The sequence below is a fragment of the Thalassophryne amazonica genome, chromosome 11, assembly GCF_902500255.1.
Source record: "Thalassophryne amazonica chromosome 11, fThaAma1.1, whole genome shotgun sequence".
Lineage (NCBI taxonomy): Eukaryota > Metazoa > Chordata > Actinopteri > Batrachoidiformes > Batrachoididae > Thalassophryne > Thalassophryne amazonica.
In genome coordinates this window covers 6,224,696-6,246,514 of record NC_047113.1, presented here as the reverse complement: position 1 = coordinate 6,246,514, position 21,819 = coordinate 6,224,696, and the positions used below count along the sequence as shown (strand labels likewise).

General features: G+C 38.3%; 1 protein-coding gene across 1 annotated transcript; it reads right to left on the bottom strand.

Annotated features, from left to right (window-relative positions):
• Positions 1-205: 205 nt before the first annotated feature.
• Positions 206-20,093, bottom strand: zgc:110843 (uncharacterized protein LOC541492 homolog). Its single transcript, XM_034181751.1, has 3 exons — positions 19,930-20,093; positions 9,380-9,582; positions 206-981 (listed from the first exon to the last, which is right to left on the bottom strand). Exons 1-3 carry the CDS (start codon positions 19,982-19,984, stop codon positions 892-894), a joined length of 348 nt encoding a protein of 115 aa, XP_034037642.1. The 5' UTR covers positions 19,985-20,093; the 3' UTR covers positions 206-891.
• Positions 20,094-21,819: the final 1,726 nt, after the last annotated feature.

Genomic DNA, 21,819 nt, shown 5'->3' with positions numbered 1-21,819 from the left:
ATGAAATTAGCTCATTTGTCAGTTTCTTCTCCAAAGATGAGGTCTGATGGTTACTAACACACAACTAGACAAACGTGACTGGATTCATTTAATTCTGTTTACCATTTCCATTCGATAAATGTATGTTCTCACCAACTCTTTGAGGTGGGGTTGCATACATTTATTGAATGAAAATCATATAAAAAAATTGAATGGAGTTCATCCAATGAGGTTTTGTTTTAAGTGTACTTTAGAAGGTAAATTCCTAATAAGTGGGCTTATTTTTTTTTTTTTTTAAACAGCAAGTGCTGCGTGTAAGTGCGGTGCTACACTATAAAGAAAAACTGGACTCAGTGAGAGGCCATGTGAGGGCTGCCTTATGTTCCAGCTGGTGCTCCACACCTTGCAGTCCATAAAAAGAGGACTGAAGAAGAGGAGGAGGAAAAGGTGACAACAACACGGGTGTCACACCTCAGTACAGTGTCTGTTCACAGAGTTCATCACATACACTGACCACTTGTGCTGAACTCTTCATGGTATGTTGTTCAATATGTCACAGTACAGTTATAACACCTCAGTCTGTTCTGAAGGTCAAAGTCCCTTTTTAATCTTACCTCAAACAATCTTTGATTCATAAAGTAGTGAAGAGACCACGTGGAGTAGCTCAAATTAAAAATCACATTTACAACACTATCTGAGCAGAGCATGGAGGATGGAACCTTCAGAGTATACCTGAATGCAGCATTCAATACTGGATTATGAAGATTATAGCATGACTTATTATTATTTTAATTTGGGAGGGGCGGGAGATCAACTGTAAACAGTGCAGCGTTGTAATGGTTATAAATGGCAAGACAAATTGAGACCAGGTGGAGGAGATCAAGGGAGAATGGAGCTCTCTGGTTGGTTGATTTATGCATCCTTCTTTTTGATGATGAGTGGTCCAACGTTGTCACCGGTTTCTTCGTTGTGCTTGGTGTGGGAACCGTCACAATAAGGGAACTGTAAGGAGAGCGCAGTGTTAGACAATGACATTTGCTCTTACCAATTTTTTCCTTCATTATGGTATAAAGGCAAAGTCACCCCCCCCCCCCAAAAAAAAATCATAGTTCTCAGATCCACAACACTGACATGTAGGATGTGAACAGTCATAAATGGCCACCATTTAAAGAGCTTGTACTTACAACTAAAGAGATACAGAGTAACAGAAAGTGCAGTAAGCCAGAGTGTAGAACCTCATTCTTGTAAAGGTGTGTGCTGTACGCCCACAGTACAGCACACACACTGCTGTGGGATCAAACCTGCACGATTACGTTTGCACTGCTGCAGCCAATCCCCTTCGCCATGGGTTCGTTTTCTCTTAAGTTAGGAATCACTCAAAGTGAATCACGGCCTTAATTATTTAGCCTTTCAGAAGGCTGATTTTTGCAGAAACTATGACCAGACTAAGTCACGTGCCATAACTGTGTGAATGTGTGCACAAAGTTCAACATTAATCCCACTGATGGCAGGGACACGCTTGAAAACCCTGACAAATTTCAAGTAATTCTGCTCAGTCTTTTATGTTCTCACTCGTCCCATACAACCTGGGGTGGAAGTCCGGTTCAGACTGCTCTAATGGCCCCTCTTTCCATTACATGGTGACAGGGGATGTGGTACATCAAAGGCTAGCACTGATACTGGCACCAATGTTATTTGGTGTGCAGATTATCAACCAGAGGTGTCCAATACACACAAACGTGGCAACATGACCATAAAGTGATGATGACAGTTTTAGAACAGCAGCTCTGTTCAATTTTAATTTATTTATACGGCACCAAACTCCAATATAAGTCGTCCCAAGATGCTTTCTAAGTATAAAGTCTAACCTTACCCAGCAAGCACACGCAACAGCGATGAGAAGAAGAAAAAAAAACAAAAAAAAAAAACAAAAAAAAAAACAGGAAAAGAAACCCCAGATCAGACTGAATGGGGTGACAATCTGCTTTGGCCATACTAACAAAAACAAAATAAACTAGACCTGGTAGCAGGTAAACACGGGGTCCAAGCCCCTTACACGGACAGCCACCTGAGCACCCGCGAGGACCATGTCACTCATAATGCATTTGCCAAATAATGAGAACATCTACTTTATGCAATCAACATCAAATTGTAAGGTTCCACTCAGACATGAACCCCTTAAACCACGCATATTTCATGTACATTTTTCAGATTCTTTTTGCATTTATACTGCCCACTACTGACATACGTTTACACATTTCTTACACAGTCTTTGCATGTTCTTCTGTATCCTTGTGGCATGTTCTTCTGTATCCAATCAATCAATCAATTTTATTTATATAGCGCCAAATCACAACAAACAGTTGCCCCAGTTGTGACAAGTTTCATGTTTATATGAGGTACTGTTGTAAAGATATGTAACACTTTCTGTTTTGACTGGTCCCAGCGGTCTGTTCTCCTTTATAAAGTTGGTATCTTTTGAGCTATCATGCTCTGTTTTAGAATTTAAACTGTAATTTGTCTGTAGATAGCACTTGCAGAAAGAGAGTATATGTATATGTATGGGTGTGTGTGTATGTGTGTATATATGGGTATGTGTATGTATGTATGTATGTGTGTTCATATGTATGTGTGTGTGGGTGTATGTTCACATACATATATAATTGTATTATTTATATGCTTTATATATTATATATGAAATATTAAGCTCAAAATGATGGCAACTGTGTAATTTAATTTAATTGAGGATGGAACAGGGGTGGGAGTCAATAAGCTTGTCTTCATCCCACTCCTTTCCAAGTTGATTCTGTTTGTTATGTTAATTCATTTATGCCTTTTTTTGTCTTTATTTTCTTTTTTCTTTTCACCATCTTATGAACAGTGTCAAGTGTGTACATAAAACTGTACTATTTGTTTATATTGTTTATATTATTGTTTATATATTATGTTGACTTGGAATAAACAAACCAACCAAAGAGTGGTACTGATGGAAGTGATGGTCTGGAGTGAAATACATTTTTACGGTTTTACACATTTTGCAGTACTAGGTAAAAATGGAAAAACGGAAATGGGTGTGGTCTGTATCAAATGATTTGTCACAGTCCAAAGAATCTGTCAATGCATGAATGTTGATTCTATGATGTATGGTGTTGGAGTCTTAGTAAAACTGTATATCTGTATAACCCTAAAAATTTCAGCTTGATAGGTTGAATGGTGTGAGCCAGGCCCACTTTTCCAATTAAGAAGCCAATAGACCACACCCCCTTTCAACAGTCATGACGATAAAGAACTGCCTCAAGACTACATGTCAAATTTGGTACAACTTAGATGAGATTGATGGCACCACCTAGTGTCCAGTTGAAACTTAGGCAGCCTCTCTGCACCACTGTGCATCAGACAAATGAGTTTCATCCAAATCCTAGTTACTGTTATGAAGACGAGGCCAACTTCCTGTGTGAGAATTTGTTTGTGCATTCCTTGGTAAAACTTAAGTGTTATTCATACACTTGCAGAATATTTGAGTGCAGTGTAGATATTATTTTAATCAAATTTTTCCGCTAAATTGACATGCAAATCACCATTGGCTGAAGTCAGTGGAGGGCACTTCCGGTTGACGTCACTAGTTGGGGTATTCTGGGCAGTTTACTGAGCTCGCTCATTGAAGTTCTATTAGTCTAGTCAAGAAACAGGTGGAATATGCTGGAAAGCTGCGCATGTTGGCAAAGCCACAAACGGAGGAACAAGGGAGACAATATTTCCTTCCATAAGTAAGTGGTTTTGATTATTCTTGTCACTTTGTCCATGACATTTGGTTGATAAAAAAGGTGTATGTTTCCTGCTTGTGCCGTCCGAAGACATGGACGACACACACACACACACACACACACACACACACACACACACACACACACACACACACACACACACACACACACACACACACACACACACACACACACACACACCACTGACTTCATGAATGAAACTTGGTCAATAAAGGATTCAACACTAACATTTGGGAATGTGTGGGTGTCAAAGTAAGTTTAATACTTTCCTGACATGATTTAATATTAATTAATTTTACTGGCTTGATATCCAGGTCAGAATGGTATTTTAACACGTATTTTGCAAGTGTTTTTCTGAGTGTGTTCAGTCATGAATACCCATTGAAAATGCATTAACATCCGGGAACTATTTTGCCCGGTTAGGAGGCGTCATGTCGCTGTCCATGAAGGGATGTTCGCATTTAGTGGGCAGCCTTGGGAGTGCGGACTCTAGTAGACATATATAACCTCTTTGTTGGTGCCTCTGGCAGGGAATCCCAGAACGAGGCTCATCTCCCCCACCAAACAGTGACGTCACCCACCTGACCTGCATAAATGGCGGCAGCCGGTCGATGTCAAAGCCTCTCAGACCACGACTAAAACAAGGTTTTCTGTAGATGTTTTATGGTCTTTAGTGTTTCTTCAACTATCAAAAGAATGCATTTTTTTGTGTTTATTCATGCTATAAATAACCCGTGGGCATTTCTGTTCTCCTTTTAAGCTTCCGAGGTCCAGTAGACTCTGTGTGCAAAGTTTGTTGTTGATCAGATCAACGTTCCTGAGTTGCATCTCAGAAAGTCAAAACAGAACAAAAAGGGTCCCCAACCATGCTGGAACCCTAACCCTCTAGAACCTTAACCCTACACATAAACGAATATAGGAATGTATGAATTTTGACTGACTGTTGACAGATTTTTGTAATGCGCATTTCAGTCCAAAATGCATTTCCCTTTATTTTCATGCCACCTGCAGGTGAATAAATGTAATTCTGGGTATATGCGGGTGTGAATGTGTTTGTTTGTCTATATGGGCCCTGCAACAGACTGGCGTCCTGTCCAGGGTGTACGCCGCCTCATGCCCTGTGACTGTTGGGATAGGCTCCAGCCCCTCGGGACCCTTAATTGGAGTAAGCGGTTGAAGATGAGTGAGTGATCTTTATCATCCATAAATTTTCAGCTTGAAAAGTTGTACAGTGTAGGCTACGCCCCTTTCATAAGTCTTACTGTGAAAAATTAAAAGAAATAGTAAAGATGGACCATTTTGATGCATTTGATGGACACCATCAAATGCATCTTCTTTTGTTGTGTTATGTTCTGTTTTGTAAAACTTTGCAAAATCTTGTAATTGTTAGAATGGCCTAAACAGTGGGTCATCCCTTTGAGTCTGGTCTGCTTGAGGTTTCTTCCTCAATATCAGAGTGAGTTGTTCCTTATCCCCGTGACCTGTGTGCTTGCTCTAGGGGTTGGTAAGGTTAGACATTATTTGTGTGAAGCGCCTTAATGCAGCTTTTTTGTCATTTGCACTACATAAACTAAATAAACTGAATTGAAATTGACCAAATGTGAAAAGAAATTAAACAATTGCTACATGAAAGAGAGTGTTTCTCTCAACTTTGGTGGTATTTAATGTGATATATAGAAAGATATTACTTTTAATATCATTTTTTCATATTTTGAAAAATAGAGAGTGACGGACTACAAAATAGACCATACAACCAGTGTATGAAAGTTCGGTCTTTATTCACTGGATATGTTGAAACAATTTCAGCTCTGTTGGACAAATGGGTGATTTTTGGTTAAGTTTTGAAATTTTGAGGGGGGAGATATTTCAGTGTCATTTGCATAATGAGGCACACCCACTTTATGGGTGTATTCCTTTAACTTTAGTAATGACTTCATGACTTTCTTTGGAAATAAAATTTTAACTATTAGAGAAAAAATTATTCATAACCATCCCAAAGACATAACTTTATGTTTGGCTGCTTTCAGTAATGCTGGTATTTGGTTAGACTCTCTCTCTCTCCGATTGTTCTGTCTGAATTATTTTCATTAGTTACTTCCTCCAAACCATCAACATGTCTATTAGACCCCATTCCTACCAGGCTGCTCAAGGAAGCCCTACCATTAATTAATGCTTCGATCTTAAATATGATCAATCTATCTTTATTAGTTGGCTATGTACCACAGGCTTTTAAGGTGGCAGTAATTAAACCATTACTTAAAAAGCCATCACTTGACCCAGCTATCTTAGCTAATTATAGGCCAATCTCCAACCTTCTTTTTCTCTCAAAGATTCTTGAGAGGGTAGTTGTAAAACTGATCATCTGCAGAGGAATGGTCTATTTGAAGAGTTTCAGTCAGGTTTCAGAATTCATCATAGTACAAAAACAGCATTAGTGAAGGTTACAAATGATCTTCTTATGGCCTCAGACAGTGGACTCATCTCTGTGCTTGACCTGTTAGACCTCAGTGCAGCTTTTGATACTGTTGACCATAAAATTTTATTACAGAGATTAGAGCATGTCATAGGTATTAAGGGCACTGCGCTGCGGTGGTTTGAATCATATTTATCTAATAGATTACAATTTGTTGATGTAAATGGGGAGTCTTCTTCACGGACTAAGGTTAATTATGGAGTTCCACAAGGTTCTGTGCTAGGACCGATTTTATTCACTTTATACATGCTTCCCTTAGGCAGTATTATTAGAAAGCATTGCTTAAATTTTCACTGTTACGCAGAAGATACCCAGCTTTATCTATCCATGAAGCCAGAGGACACACACCAATTAGTTAAACTGCAGGAATGTCTTTCAGACATAAAGACATGGATGACCTCTAATTCCCTGCTTTTAAATAAAGATAAAACTGACGTTACTGTTATTGTGGCCCCACAAATCTTAGAAACATGGTGTCTAACCAGATCCTTACTCTGGATGGCATTAGCCTGACCTCCAGTAATACTGTGAGAAATCTTGGAGTCATTTTTGATCAGGATATGTCCTTCAATGCGCATATAAAGCAAATATGTAGGACTGCTTTTTTGCATTTGCGCAATATTTCCCTAATTCGGATCAGGGAGACAGACACCCTCTCTACTTTTAAGATTAAGCTTAAAACTTTCCTTTTTGCTAAAGCTTATAGTTAGGGCTGGATCAGGTGACCCTGAACCATCCCTTAGTTATGCTGCTATAGACTTAGACTGCTGGGGGGTTCCCATGATGCACTGAGTGTTTCTTTCTCTTTTTGCTCTGTATGCACCACTCTGCATTTAATCATTAGTGATTGATCTCTGCTCTCTTCCACAGCATGTCTTTTTCCTGGTTCTCTCCCTCAGCCCCAACCAGTCCCAGCAGAAGACTGCCCCTCCCTGAGCCTGGTTCTGCTGGAGGTTTCTTCCTGTTAAAAGGGAGTTTTCCTTCCCACTGTTGCCAAGTGCTTGCTCATAGGGGGTCGTTTTGACCGTTGGGGTTTTTCTGTAATTATTGTATGGCTTTGCCTTACAATATAAAGCACCTTGGGGCAACTGTTTGTTGTGATTTGGCGCTATATAAATAAAATTGATTTGATTATGCAATCATCACCAAACTGTAGGGATCAACTCGGACATGATCCCTGACAACACCAGGTGAATTCTGTGCGCGATTTTTCAGATTATTCCTTTTGCGTTTGTGGCAGCCCCTAATGACAGATGTTTGCCACATTTGGCACACACCCTTTGCTCATTCATCTGTATCCTTAACATAAGATTCATGTTTATAGGAGGCACAATTGCAAAGATATATAAGAATTTCTGTTCTGACTGCTCCCTCCAGTCTCTTCTCCTTTATAAAGTTGGCATCTTTTGAGCCATCATTCTCCCTTTAATAACTTAAGCTCTAAATGGTCCATTGATTGGACTTCCAAATAATTGGTGTTCATAAACGTGACACCCTGGGACGACATTGATTTTAAAGGTTTCACGTATATTGGAATAGTGCGTAAAAACAGAAAACGGTGTGAGCTATATCCAAAAATTTGCCACACTCCAAAGACTGCAGGGACATATTAATATTGACAGTGCGATACACAGTCTTGGAATATTGGTCAAAGATGCATTTTCCTTTATTATAGTACCACCTGGAGGTGAAAAAAAACTTAAACCTTAATATGCCACTAATGTGAGGTGGTCCACATCATTTCTTAAAATTTCAGTTTGATAAACTGAATGTATATTAGCCACACACACTTTTCTAATTTAAAAGCCAATAGGCCACACCCTTTCAACAATCATGACAAACTTATGTATTTCAAGTAAGAGTTGCCCCAACACAAATGTTGTAAAATTCTGATTATCCAATTTTGAGATATAAATAAACTTTAAAGTTATATGGTGCCCCCTAGTGTCTAGGTGCTTGTGTGGTGATAATATGATTTTTTTTCCGGGACCTGTGGTTGATTTTTGGCCATCTATCTATGCTTAGCAGCCCTCAGCTGGAAGGCCAATAATCAATCACAGTGCCCTCCAAACACAACTGATTGTATAAATACCACAATATAAAAATGATGACTGAAAGAACCTCTTTCTAAAAGGGCATTTTTTTGTTTTTGTTTTTTTTTGCGAGCAAGATATTGGCACACAAGCGGCATCACAGAGTGAAACAAAAGGATTTAAAGAAAAAAAGTTAAGTCCTAAGTGGGTTGTGATTCGCACACCTGCGGCGCCACACGAGAATGATAAACTAACAGAAATTAGTTTGTCATTCTTGTGCAGCACCGCAGGTGTGCGCTCTGATTTCTGTTAGTTTGTCATTCTTGTGCAGCACCGCAGGTGTGCGCTCTGATTTCTGTTAGTTTGTCATTCTTGTGCAGCACCGCAGGTGTGCGCTCTGATTTCTGTTATAGTTTATCTTTCTCGTGCGGCGCCGCAGGTGTGCGCGCTGATTTCTGTTATAGTTTATCATTCTCAGGCGGCGCCACAGTGTGCGCTTTGTTTTCTGTTATAGTTTATCGTTCTCGTGCGCACACCTGCGGCACCGCACGAGAATGATAAACTATAACAGAAATCAGAGCGCACACCTGCAGTGCCACACGAGAACGATAAACTATAACAGAAAACAGAGCGCACACTGTGGTGCTGCCCGAGAATGATAAACTATAACAGAAATCAGCGCTCACACCTGCGGCGCCGCACGAGAAAGATAAACTATAACAGAAATCAGAGCGCACACCTGCGGTGCTGCATGAGAATGACAAACTAACAGAAATCAGAGCGCACACCTGCGGTGCTGCACGAGAATGATAAACTGTAACAGAAATCAGAGCGCACACTACGGCGCCGCACGAGAATGATAAACTATAACAGAAATCAGAGCGCACATTGCGGTGCTGCACGAGAATGATAAACTATAACAGAAATCAGAGCGCACACCTGCTGTTACAGTCTGGCTGCAGCTGCTCGGCGCGCTCACCTCTTCAAGCTTCTCCCCCCTCCCCCCCCTTTTGTGCGCAACTGACGCAGACATTCCTGCATTATTAGATAAGGCAGCATATGCAATTGTATGCAGGCCCAGTGTGAAGAAGGCTTTAGTGAGGACTGACCTGCTTTGACCTCCAGCAGCGGCAGTAGACCGCTTTGGTGCCGATGTCCTCCATGTCGAAGCTGTGGACCACTTTGGGACTGTCTTTGCAGAAACACGTGTTGACTTGTCCCTTCTTACAGCTCCGCCCACTCAGGTAATTACTGACAAGGAAACCTCCCGCAGCTGCGACCACCGCCACAGGCAGCGCAACAATCAAGTGCTCTGGAGACACACGGACATTCACAATAGACATTGGGTAATCAACTCCGAAAATTTCATTACAGCAATGTACCAACTACATTCAAAAAACAAAACTATACTCACAATATGTGTACTGATAGATGGTACCAAAGAGTGTCATCAAAGTTTTTGGTGTCAGTTTTGCTTCACCAGAACCAGATCACAGAATGTGACGGATCAATAGCATTGGTTTGGAAGTGCCAACATTACTGATTAACATTTCAGTTTTTGAGGGCACAGCAGCCGATAATTAACTTGCAAAATGAATACAATGATAAAATAAATCCACACTCTAAAAATCTGTACACTTTTGTGGTCAGAAATTCCTGATTTATAATATTTTCAGTGATGCTACACTAACGGGGTGGTGAAATGAACCAATAAACAAAACATAATCCACACATTCACACTGTGATATTAAATGTTTTATTGTGTGCTTGCCTGTTTGTTTCGCCAGATAAGATGACTTTACTCAAGAAGGACCTGCTGGGCTCCGTTACATGAACATACCTCGTAATACCGAATGAAGGAAGCCTGAGAGGTGCAACCGTACACCATCAAATGTAGGATTAATGACAGAAGACCGAGGATTGCCTCCAACGGTGTTGGCCAGGGGTAGCCAAATGGCAGTCTGCATCCCATAAGTTGGTCTTTTGTGGCTCCAATACAAAGTACTACAGGACTCTTCTAATATTAACATCCTCTGCAATTTATACAACCACCTTATTAAAATAAACCAATGTCAGCTAAAGTCTCCATCTTGTGTTAAAATTGTACTTTTTTTTTTCACTCCAGGAAGGTCTTGGTCCATGTCAAGACAAATGCGTTTTCTTGATGTGTCACTTTGGTGTTTGTTTTTGGCCAATGCTCGAGTTCATCCATGGGCCTAGCAGGTTTTCAGTTCTGCTTAAAAATGCCTAACAACAATCACAATCCAGCCTCAACAAACCATGACCTACTCAGGAATGTATGATGGCCATCCCAGGGAAGCAGCTGTAGCCAGGTAGGGGTCAATGAAGGATCACACAGGGGTCAACATTTAAAAATCTTCAAACCACATAGAAAAGTATACTTCATTATGTGTCTCATAATAAAGATTCCTGAGGTATAGTTTGAACCATCTGTGAGTGAATGTTGTGGCGTTATGGGGCAAGAACACACAAAAAAAGATGTCAAAGATCAATTTCAGTTTTTACAGGGGTCAAAAGTTAGAGAGCTGCTCCAATTTTGGTTCAAAGTGATCCAAATTACGGCTTGGGCTCACAGGGTATGAAAATGTAATAGTGTGTAGCATTTGTTAGGCTTAATTATTACGTTAGAATAGAATAGAATAATTCTTTATTGTCCACCAAGGTGGAAAATTGTCTTCGGCTCAACAGCACAGGAGACAGACAGCACTAAAATACATGTATCGTCATACATAAAATCATATAATAGTCACAATAAAAACAGAGGTAAGCTATAGCTACTAAAATACATGGGAATAGAAGAAAAAGTAAATTAAGGTCTACTAAAATAAATAACACAGAGGTAGAGCAGTTCAGGTTATATCTGTGGAGTGGTCACTCTGTCAAGTTCATGATGGCGAGGGTATTTGGTATAAAGTGGTAATATGTCATGTCAGAGAATCCAGTGGATGCTGACTTTAACCATGACTTTGGAAATCAAGCAACCAACACAGTCAAAACTATTCACATTACTAATTCTACTAGCGCAACCAATAATATGCAACATTTCTTCCCAAATTGGAGAAACTTTGCCTTTTGATCCCCGTACAGATCTAGATATGTCACCATTTTTGTTGTTCCTACTCCATAATGTTCAGCTTTAGATAATCCTAACTCTACCTGTTTGAAATCTTTATGATCAGACAAATAATGTGGTATGATTGTCAATATAATTGGTGCAATTTTAAATATTGACCACTGTGCAACCCTTCACTGACCCCTACATAACAGCTGCCACTCTGGAAGGCCATGGTATACTAAGACTGGATTGTAAATGTTGCATAGACACCTTAAGTGGTACAGATTAGTTCAAAATTGGCTTCAGACTAACGGTACCCCCCAACTGGAGTTGCGTCAGTTGTAAAACTTGACAAATTTATCCAGATTATTTACAAAATCCATTCATTAATTTTTCTCCATTTAAACAGAAATTGTTTGTACGGTAGTGTTCAGAATAATAGTAGTGCTATGTGACTAAAAAGATTAATCCAGGTTTTCAGTATATTTCTTATTGTTACATGGGAAACAAGGTACCAGTAGATTCAGTAGATTCTCACAAATCCAACAAGACCAAGCACTCATGATATGCACACTCTTAAGGCTATGAAATTGGGCTATTAGTAAAAAAAAGTAGAAAAGGGGGTGTTCACAATAATAGTAGTGTGGCATTCAGTCAGTGAGTTTGTCAATTTTGTGGAACAAACAGGTGTGAATCAGGTGTCCCCTATTTAAGGATGAAGCCAGCACCTGTTGAACATGCTTTTCTCTTTGAAGGCCTGAGGAAAATGGGACGTTCAAGACATTGTTCAGAAGAACAGCGTAGTTTGATTAAAAAGTTGATTGGAGAGGGGGGAAATTATACGCAGGTGCAAAAAATTATAGGCTGTTCATCTACAATGATCTCGAATGCTTAAAATAGACAAAAAACAAAAAAAAAACAAAAAAAAAAAACCAGAGAGGCGTGGAAGAAAATGGAAAACAACCATCAAAATGGATAGAAGAATAACCAGAATGGCAAAGGCTCACCCATTGATCAGCTCCAGGATGATCAAAGACAGTCTGGAGTTACCTGTAAGTGCTGTGACAGTGAGAAGACGCCTGTGTGAAGCTAATTTATTTGAAAGAATCCCCCGCAAAGTCCCTCTGTTAAATAAAAGACGTGCAGAAGAGGTTACAATTTGTCAAAGAACACATCAACTGGCCTAAAGACAAATGGAGGAATATTTTGTGGACTGATGAGAGTAAAATTGTTTTTTTTTGGTGGGGGGGGGGGGGGGGGGGGTCCAAGGGCCGCAGACAGTTTGTGAGACGACCCCCAAACTCTGAATTCAAGCCACAGTTCACAGTGAAGACAGTGAAGCATGGTGGTGCAAGCATCATGATATGGGCATGTTTCTCCTACTATGGTGTTGGGTCTATATATCGCATACCAGGTATCATGATTCAGTTTGGATATGACAAAATACTTGAAGAGGTCATGTTGCTTTATGCTGAAGAGGACATGCCCTTGAAATGGGTGTTTCAACAAGACAATGACCCCAAGCACACTAGTAAATGAGCAAAATCTTGGTTCCAAACCAACAAAATGAATGCCTCACAGATGTGAAGAAATCATGAAAAACTGTGGTTATACAACTAAATACTAGTTTAATGATTCACAGGATTGCTAAAAAAGCAGTTTGAACATAATAGTTTTGAGTTTGTAGCATTAACAGCAGATGCTAGTATTATTGTGAACACCCCCTTTTCTATTTTTTTTTTTTTTTTTTTTTTACCAATAGCCCAATTTCATAGCCTTAAGGCTATGAAAGGCTTAAGAGTGTGCATATCATGAATGCTTGGTCTTGTTGGATTTGTGAGAATCTACTGAATCTACTGGTACCTTGTTTCCCATGTAACAATAAGAAATATACTCAAAACCTGGATTAATCTTTTTAGTCACATAGTACTACTATTATTCTGAACACTACTGTATCTGTTCAAACGGAACAATACACAAACAGATGTCAGACGCATATCCTTCTACAAGCCAATCAATGTTAAGTATGGGGAGACATGGCCTACACAGATTATTTCATGAATAGTTCTTCAGTGTAACCTTGGAAACCTGTGAAACCAAAATAACCGGACCAAATATATAAATATCCTGTGATCACACATCCAACCAGGATAACTAGGAACACATCAACACTCATTCACAACATATTAACAAATGTTATTGTAGGGAATATAACAGGTGGAATACTTACGTATTTCCAATATCAGTGATCACTTGCCAGTTTTGTAGCCTTTCAATCATCAGTAGACAGCGTGCACCAAAAAAAAAAAAAACCTGCACATTTTACTATGAAAATAACTAATGTTAATATTGAGAACCTCAGAAGAGATATATTGCACCAGAATGGGTGAAACTGATTGTGATGTTGATGAATCATATGAATCATTTATTTCTATTGTATCTAATCTATATGATAAACATTGTCTGGGGGTGCCTAAAACCAGAGATACAGGACTGATAAACCTTGGGTAACAAAGGGACTCCTGAATGCATGTAAAAATAAAAATTTATTGTATAAGCAGTTTTTAAAATTTAGAACTAATGAAGCCGATAGGCAATATAAGACATATAAAAATAAATTAACAAACCTGATTTGTTGGAGAAAAATAAACATTAGGGGAACCTGGAAGCTCTTGGGCGAAATCATTAAAAAGAAAAAAACTTGTTAAAGATTATCCATCTTACTTTTATATAGACTCTGATAAAACTGTAAAAGGAAATACAATTATTGATGATTATTTTAATTATTATTTTGTTAATGTTGGTAAAAATTTATCAAACTCAATTGTAACTACGGCAAAGTGTTCTATGGACAACTGTAAATTAATTAATAAAATTCAGCATTCAATGTTTATTAGAGAAACGGATGAAAAGAAATTTTTAACATAGTTCATAAAATTAAGGGGAAAAAAATCGACTGACATTGATAGCTTTGATATGGTTTTGATTAAGAACATTACTGACTGTATTATCAAACCCTTAACATATATTTGTAACCTGTCACTTATGACTAGGAAATTTCCCTCCAGAATGAAAATTGCTAAGGTGATACCATTGTTTAAATCTGGTGAGAAACACGATTTTTCAAATTATAGGCCAATCTCTTTGTTACCACAGTTTTCTAAAATTCTGGAAAAAATATTTGTAAAGAGGTTGAATGATTTTATAGAAAAACATCATATACTTAACGAACAGCAGTATGGTTCCAGAAAAAAATCGAACAATTTCTTTGGCATTAATAGATTTTGTGAAACAAGTTACAAATGCAATAGAGAAGAAGCAATACACTGTTGGGGTTTTTTTTTTTTTTTTTTGATTTACAGAAAGCATTTGATACTATTGATCATACAGTATTATTGGAAAAAATACAGATGTATGGTATTAGAGGACTGGCCTTTAACTGGATAGCTAGATATTTACATAATAGATATCAGTGTGTTCACCTTGGTGGGATAAAATCAGAATTTTTGAGGATTACATGTGGAGTGCCCCAGGGGTCAGTTCTCGGGCCATTATTGTTTTTGCTGTATATTAATGATATAGGTTTGGTTTCTAAGTCTTTGGGTTATATTTTGTTTGCTGATGATACAACTGTGATTGGTAGTGGAGATAAATTGAGACAGCTCTTGGACTTGGTGGAGAGGGAACTGCAAAAATTTAAATACTGGTTTGACTCAAATTATCACTGCATTTCAGTAAAACTAAGTGCATTATATTTGGAAATAATGCCTAGAAATGTAAGCAGTAAATTATTGTTGAATGGTATTGAAATTGTATCTCAAACTAAATTTCTTGGAGTTTTTGTTAATGACAAGCTTAGTTGGAAAACTCATATGAAACATATTGAGTCCAAAATATCAAAAGTTATTACTATCTTGTACAAAGTACAATACTTTCTCCCCCAACATCTGTTGGTTTCATTGTATCACTCTTTACTTGTCCCTTATATGACTTACTACATTGAAGTTTGGGGAAATACATATAAAACAAATACTAATGCAATATTTCTGTTACAAAAAAAAAAGCTATAAGAGTGATAAGTAAAAAACCATATTGTGAACCAACAAATTCACTGTTTGTCCGTCTTCAGGTTTTGAAATTTTATGACTTGGTTGATTATTTTACAATACAGATAATGTATAAAGTTAAAAATGGACTCTTGCCTCATCATGTCCAGGAGCTGTTTAAAATGAGAGAGAGTCCAGTTATAATTTGCGTGGATCTTTGGTGTTTGATAGAAGAAATATTCAAACTACTGCTAAAAGTCATTGCATTTCCGTAAAGGGTGTTAGAGTGTGGAATAACTCTTTGGATTGTATTAAAGTATCCAGTACATTGGCTTGTTTTAAAAGACTTAATAAAAATAATATATTAAAGTGTTATAGTTTGCATAATTAAGTAAACTGACTGTGTGGCTATTTTTTTGTTTGTCTGTTGTATTACTTTGTATGTTTCACTGCGTTACATTGTTGACTGGAAATTGTTTTTGTGTTTTAGAAGCTTCTGCTCACACCCTTTCAGCTGCACTAAATTGGTAAATTATTTTAGTTTTGTTCTATATGGTTTTAATTTTTGTTTTCTCTTGACTTGTTTTGTAAATGAGAGATTTTGTCTGTGCGTGCGTGCGTGCTGAATAAAAATCATTCATTCATTCATTCATAAAAACATGAACCTTAGTTCAGACTTTTAGGTCTGAAAATGCCCATAATTGTTCTGGGTCTGGTTTTCAGAGTGACGTATCCAACTGCATCAATTCATAAAATGACTCCAATTTGCCCTACTGTCACTTGAAGGACTTGTTTTACCACTTCCACTACTGGCTACAATGGTATGAATAAATGTTTCAGTAAATAGCCTTCAAAATACGTTCTTGTTGTAGATTATGGAAGTCCCTTTGGCTGCTCCCTTGTTTTTCCACTTGGTGTCACCACAGCAGATCCAAGGTGGATCTGCATGTTGAATTGGCACACGTTTTACGTCGGTTGCCCTTCCTGACGCAACTCCACATTACATGAAGAAAGGTAGCACTTCTGCACTGAAAACAAGCGTACTCACCACTTGGCCATCACCCCTGCACTACTTGTTGTACATAAGGACCCTGACAAAATTCTTAATGACTTAACTGTCTTCGCTGTCCCCTGCACTTCTCTAACCAGGACAGTCTTTGATTTGCTCCAACTGGAGCAAATAACAGCAGCAGACTTACCAAAAAAACCTGAATGTAGGAGAGTGTGCTCACATCCGAAGCATGACCGGTTTGACAGCTCTATCCTGAAAAACATCTTGCTTGACAGCAGGAGATAAAATATTATGTGCACTTGAGGTTGTCAGGTTATCAGTGGTGATTCAGGGACAAAGCCAATAATATAACATATTACATATAATATTAAAGTATCCAATCCACCTAACCTGCATGTCTTTGGATGAGGGAGAAAGCCGGAGCACCCAGAAAGAACCCACGCAAACTCCACACAGAAAGGCCAAAGGCGGGAATCGACCCCATGACCTTCTCGCTGTGAGGCAACAGTGTTAACCACTAATCCACTGTGCTACCTAAACTATTCCTTTTTTAAAAACCCTGTTAACTCAAGTAATAATCTGAATCACCAAAACTGGAGTAACTTTAACTTTTGAACCCTGTACAAACTGAAACTGACCTGTGTCAACATTAGGGATGGGTACTGATAAGATTTGATCGATATCGATGCCATTATCGATTCCGCTTATCGATACCTCTTGTGAATTTTCTGTGTACTAAAAGTAGGCTTTACAGGTTTTCTATGTCAACACATTTTAAATTGGTCACTGGATCCTTGATCTCTGGACATAAATAAAATCTGTAGTTTTTGTCCAAAGCATTTCCTTTCAGACATTCTGGCATGAATGTCTCTCCGTACATGTGAGTTCAGCTCAGTCAGCTGCTGCACATCAGCGCAGGACGTCTCGTTTTGGAAGGAAAAAACGTTTAGATCGATTGTAGTTTGTTTGTATTACAACATTTGGAAAGAGGTGTCATTTGATTTAAACGGCATTTCGCTTTGAATTTATTAATTCTGACTGGACTCTATCATTGTAACTTGACTCGGCAGAGAGCCACGCAGCGTTTGGAGCTGTGTGAACAGAACGGAGGACGATTCTCATTTCTTTCTCCCAACAAGACAGGAGTCCCAGTTAGTAACTTTAATCCGCACAAAAATGACTCACGATTGACATATTCAGGGATGAAAGTGGTGAAAAACTAAAAAAACTAACTCAAAATTACCCCCCAACACCACCCACATGAAAATGTTTGAATTCTAGAAGCTCTGAAATGCAATCTGGGACTATTCCAGAAAATAAACTGCAGTGAGTGCAGCATCCATTTAGGTGAGAAAAACCCAACTTTCCTTATTCAAATTCATTCCAGTAGTATTCTGCTCTTACTCGGATGCAGTTTTCTAGCTTGGTAGATAGTTCTGGAAGAAATCACTGAATAAATTAACAAATTGAAAATATGGTTTGCCCAAAACAAATAGTCATTAAACTTAAATAAAAAAGGGATGAAGTGGAGGTGTAAGAGCCACTAGGTGTTCACAGGAAACACTTATTTCTATATGTATTTGTTTATTTTTATTGTTAGTTGGTTTTATCTTTTCTGTTGTGTTTTGTTTCTTCAGGTTCTTTTTGTCTCTTTCTCTAAAATTGTATTTTAGATTGTATTAGTTATGATGAGTTATTACTATTATTGTTGTTGCAATTATTAATATATGAATAAAAAAATACAATTTGACAACAAACACTGAGCCATTAATTATTATACAGAAAACATGCACACAAACATGCTGTGATGCGAACAGCTTAATGCTAACTTTAACATTGAAAATGCCATAGACATGCTAACATGTTAGCATCGTGTTCCCTTTTTAAGTTATAAAATACATCTATCAACTGTTTCAGAAGACCGTAACAGGTCAGTTTAACATAAAAAAGGTAAATATTACTCACAGACATATGCTCTTTAGGATTTTAACAGGAAAAATTAAGATAAAGCGAAACTGACTCAAGGAAGCATCAAATCGAACCACTGCTTCAATTGGTTCAAGTTTCAAAGCAAATCGGTGCTGCAGAAAAGTTGATTACAGACCCGCTGCAGGGTCCTGACAAGCACACCCAAAAACAACAGCGACTCTGAAGGACCGATAAGGGAATCGTTAAACAAAAAGGTTACTGATGTTGGTGGGTCGAACCATTTCTTAACGATACCTGAAAGGAACCAGTTCTCAATACCCATCCCTAGTCACCATTCTTGCTGTTTATATCCCATAACTCCATAGAATTCAGTCACAGATTGTCCAAACTATACCTTTTTGGAAACTTTATGATCAGGCAAATAATGTGGTATAGTTTTCAATATGATTGGAGCATCTTTTCATTTTGACCCCAGTGTAATTCTTGAATTGACCCCTACCTGACCACCGATTGAAAATCAAGTGGCCAATAGATTTGATCAAAAGAGGAATGTCTAAGCGTTTTGTGCCGAATTTGATGCTTGTGTCACCATATGCAGGATTCCGCTCTAAATATTCTCTTATCTGCTGCACTAAAAGTTGCAATAAAGTTTATGGATTTTCTTAATGGCTAGTTTTTTTGTAACATCAGTCACGCCCATAGTACTGAGTACCACCAACATGTACTCCCCTACCAAGTACACCATGTCCCTATTATGTCTTCCACAAGATAGGAACACTCAGGGACTGCATGTTTTAAGCCCCGGTCACTTCAAAAAGTTTGCTGCTTCTCTGAATGTAGCGTCAATCATCGTGGAATTGCCCACCAGCTTTCTGGTCTTCAGCAAATGTCCCACCCACAGCACTACCTGATTTGTTGGAAGTCAGGAGTTCAGCCAACCAGGGCTGAAGGCTACTGTCCAAACTGGCACAGAAGGGCAGTTTGCAGACCGGGTCTGTCTTGACTGTATTTGTGCAACTTCATAACAATGCTGCTTATGGCTCTGTGCAGTTTTTGTGCGACGGTCCTATGGAAAGGTTCTGTGAACTATTTCTCTGAATTATGCTGTAATAAAGTTCTGTGTTAAGGATTTGCTATTCTAATCTTTGACACCTTTTGAGACTTCTTTTAAAAACCACAGACAAATTATTGGTTTCAAACAACTTCAGCTCTTCGATACCACGACAGATAAAGACACTCCTACTGTGAAAGAAAGGCTCTTCTTCGAGTGTGGCTTTAGCAGACAGACTCCAGCTGAAGGATACAAACAGCGCCAAGTGTCTTAAGTTTGAAAACAACCTGTAGCTAACTGGACAGCTAAAGCTAGTTAGCACTGATAGCCACCCGCGTTACAGTTGGCGATTTTAACAAATACATGTAAATTAACTACTTCAATGTTTAAACTTGACTGTAGGTTCCAGGTCACTATTACACTTAATATCAAATTAACAGAAAACAGTTCGGTACGATGATAGACCACGTTCATGCGCTCGGTCTCAAAGCTGATAAACATTTATTTGCCTGTTAGCATGCTATTAGCTTCGTTTAATACTTTACCTTTTGAAAACCGGAACCCCGAAGTGGGCAACGGAGGCACTGATAAATGCGACATTGCAGGTAGATTTGGGGTTATGATGCTTTTCCTGGACGGTCTTTAATGTCAGCAGACACGCAGCAGCAGCAAGGTCACCAGCCACTCCACTGTCCGTAGCAAACGCTCCGCTCGGTCATCCGCGTCACGGAGCAGCATCCAATAGGAATGCAAGCACAACAAAGATGTTCTGCTGAGTCAAGAGGAGTCCCTTCCACTCCCACGAATGTCAGTTTCTGCTTTACTGGTGACTTTTAGTGGACCAAAGCTCTGAAAAATTTGTTTAGTTATCCTTGAAATCTTATTTGTATGAATGTGAGTTCTGTGCTTTATACATTCTATATACATAGTGGACTGACATGCATTCAACATAATTACCTCCGCCAAGGAGGTTATGTTTTCGGTAGCGTTTGTTTGTCTGTTTGTCAGCAGGATAACTCAAAAGGTTTTGAACGGATTTTGATGAAATTTTGTGGAGTGGTTGGAAATGACAAGAGGAACAAGTGATTAAATTTTAGTGGTGATCTGGATCACAATCCGGATCCAGGAATTTTTTAAAGTATTATTCACCATTGCGGGATAGGGGGAATTTTGACATTCTAGTTTCTAACTCCACAAAAACAAGGCAGAAAGGCTTGAAAAAAAATTAGGGTGTAACATAGTCAAATGTTCTATCAAACAACAAAGTTTGGTGATGATCAGATCCGGATTCCGGATCTGGTGATCCAGAATATGCAAAAATATAGGGAAAATAGAAAATGTGTCAGTGTGAGGTGACAAATGAAGCTAGAGATGCACAACTAACACCAAATTGTAGCTGAATCTGTACTGATTCAGTAAGGTGTCATCACATTTGATGTAGCTTCATATGTTATGGAGCTAGATCCAGAAGAAAACCGGCATTACCGAAAAATTGTTTTTATACAATAATTTTAACTAATAAAGACATAAAAGTGATTCCAAGTTCTAGTGGTATGTTTTCATGGTCAAGGATGTCAAATATAAAGGAAAGAAAAGTGTATGTATCATAGTTTTGGTTGTAACACTGAATTGTTGAATAGATCACTGTGCCAAGGAGGGAATCTCTTTAGGGTCAGTGACCCTATGGCCTTGTTTAGAGAAGTGTTTCAAAAAAAAAAAAAAAAATCATATATTTGCAGTTTAGTTGAATAATAAATAGAATTTTGTCTCTTATTTGTTTTAGTCTATAAGCACATGCAATATCAGTATCAGTGCTCAGATGACAGTAGCTTCTGGAAAAGGTGCACGTTGCAACTAGAAGCACTCAGAGTGCAAACCTCTGCCAAGGCCATAGGCCAAAGGAACATTAATTTAAAATCCCATCAATATTATGAGGTTAAAAAGAAGCACACATTGAGCCTCAAATAATCTTGATATTAAAATACATTTTTATACCATATAAACTTAAACTGAGGTGGTATAATATCTGTCATAATTCATTTTAAAAGAATTTACATCAGGTGAGAGTACAATGTGTTCAGGGAGGCTGTTCCACAAACATACAACTCTATTACTAAAACTAAACTTTCTAATATTAAGACATGATCTTTTCACTTCCACAGTGAGTTCATGGCCTCTAAGGCCAAGATACCTACATCTAGTAAATAAAATATTGGGGTCTATTGCCTCAAAACCATGTAAAATTTTATACATTTCAATTATGTCACCCCGAACTCTTCTATCCTCAAGAGTTGTTAAACCTAATTCACTTAATCTTTCCTCATAACTCAAATTTTGCAACCCAGGTACTAATTTGGTTGCACATCTTTGAACCTTTTCCAGTAACAATTTATCTTTTTCAAAATATGGTGACCATACTTGTACACAGTACTCAA

Excerpts from the sequence above, each read along its gene's own strand:
- zgc:110843 (XM_034181751.1), bottom strand. The coding sequence starts at position 19,984 with ATGTCGCATTTATCAGTGCCTCCGTTGCCCACTTCGGGGTTCCGGTTT. Across the intron at positions 9,583-19,929 it reads GGGGTTCCGGTTTTCAAAAG|AGCACTTGATTGTTGCGCTG; the intron begins GTAAAGTATTAA and ends GTGTGTCTCCAG. Across the intron at positions 982-9,379 it reads GCTGCTGGAGGTCAAAGCAG|TTCCCTTATTGTGACGGTTC; the intron begins GTCAGTCCTCAC and ends CTCTCCTTACAG.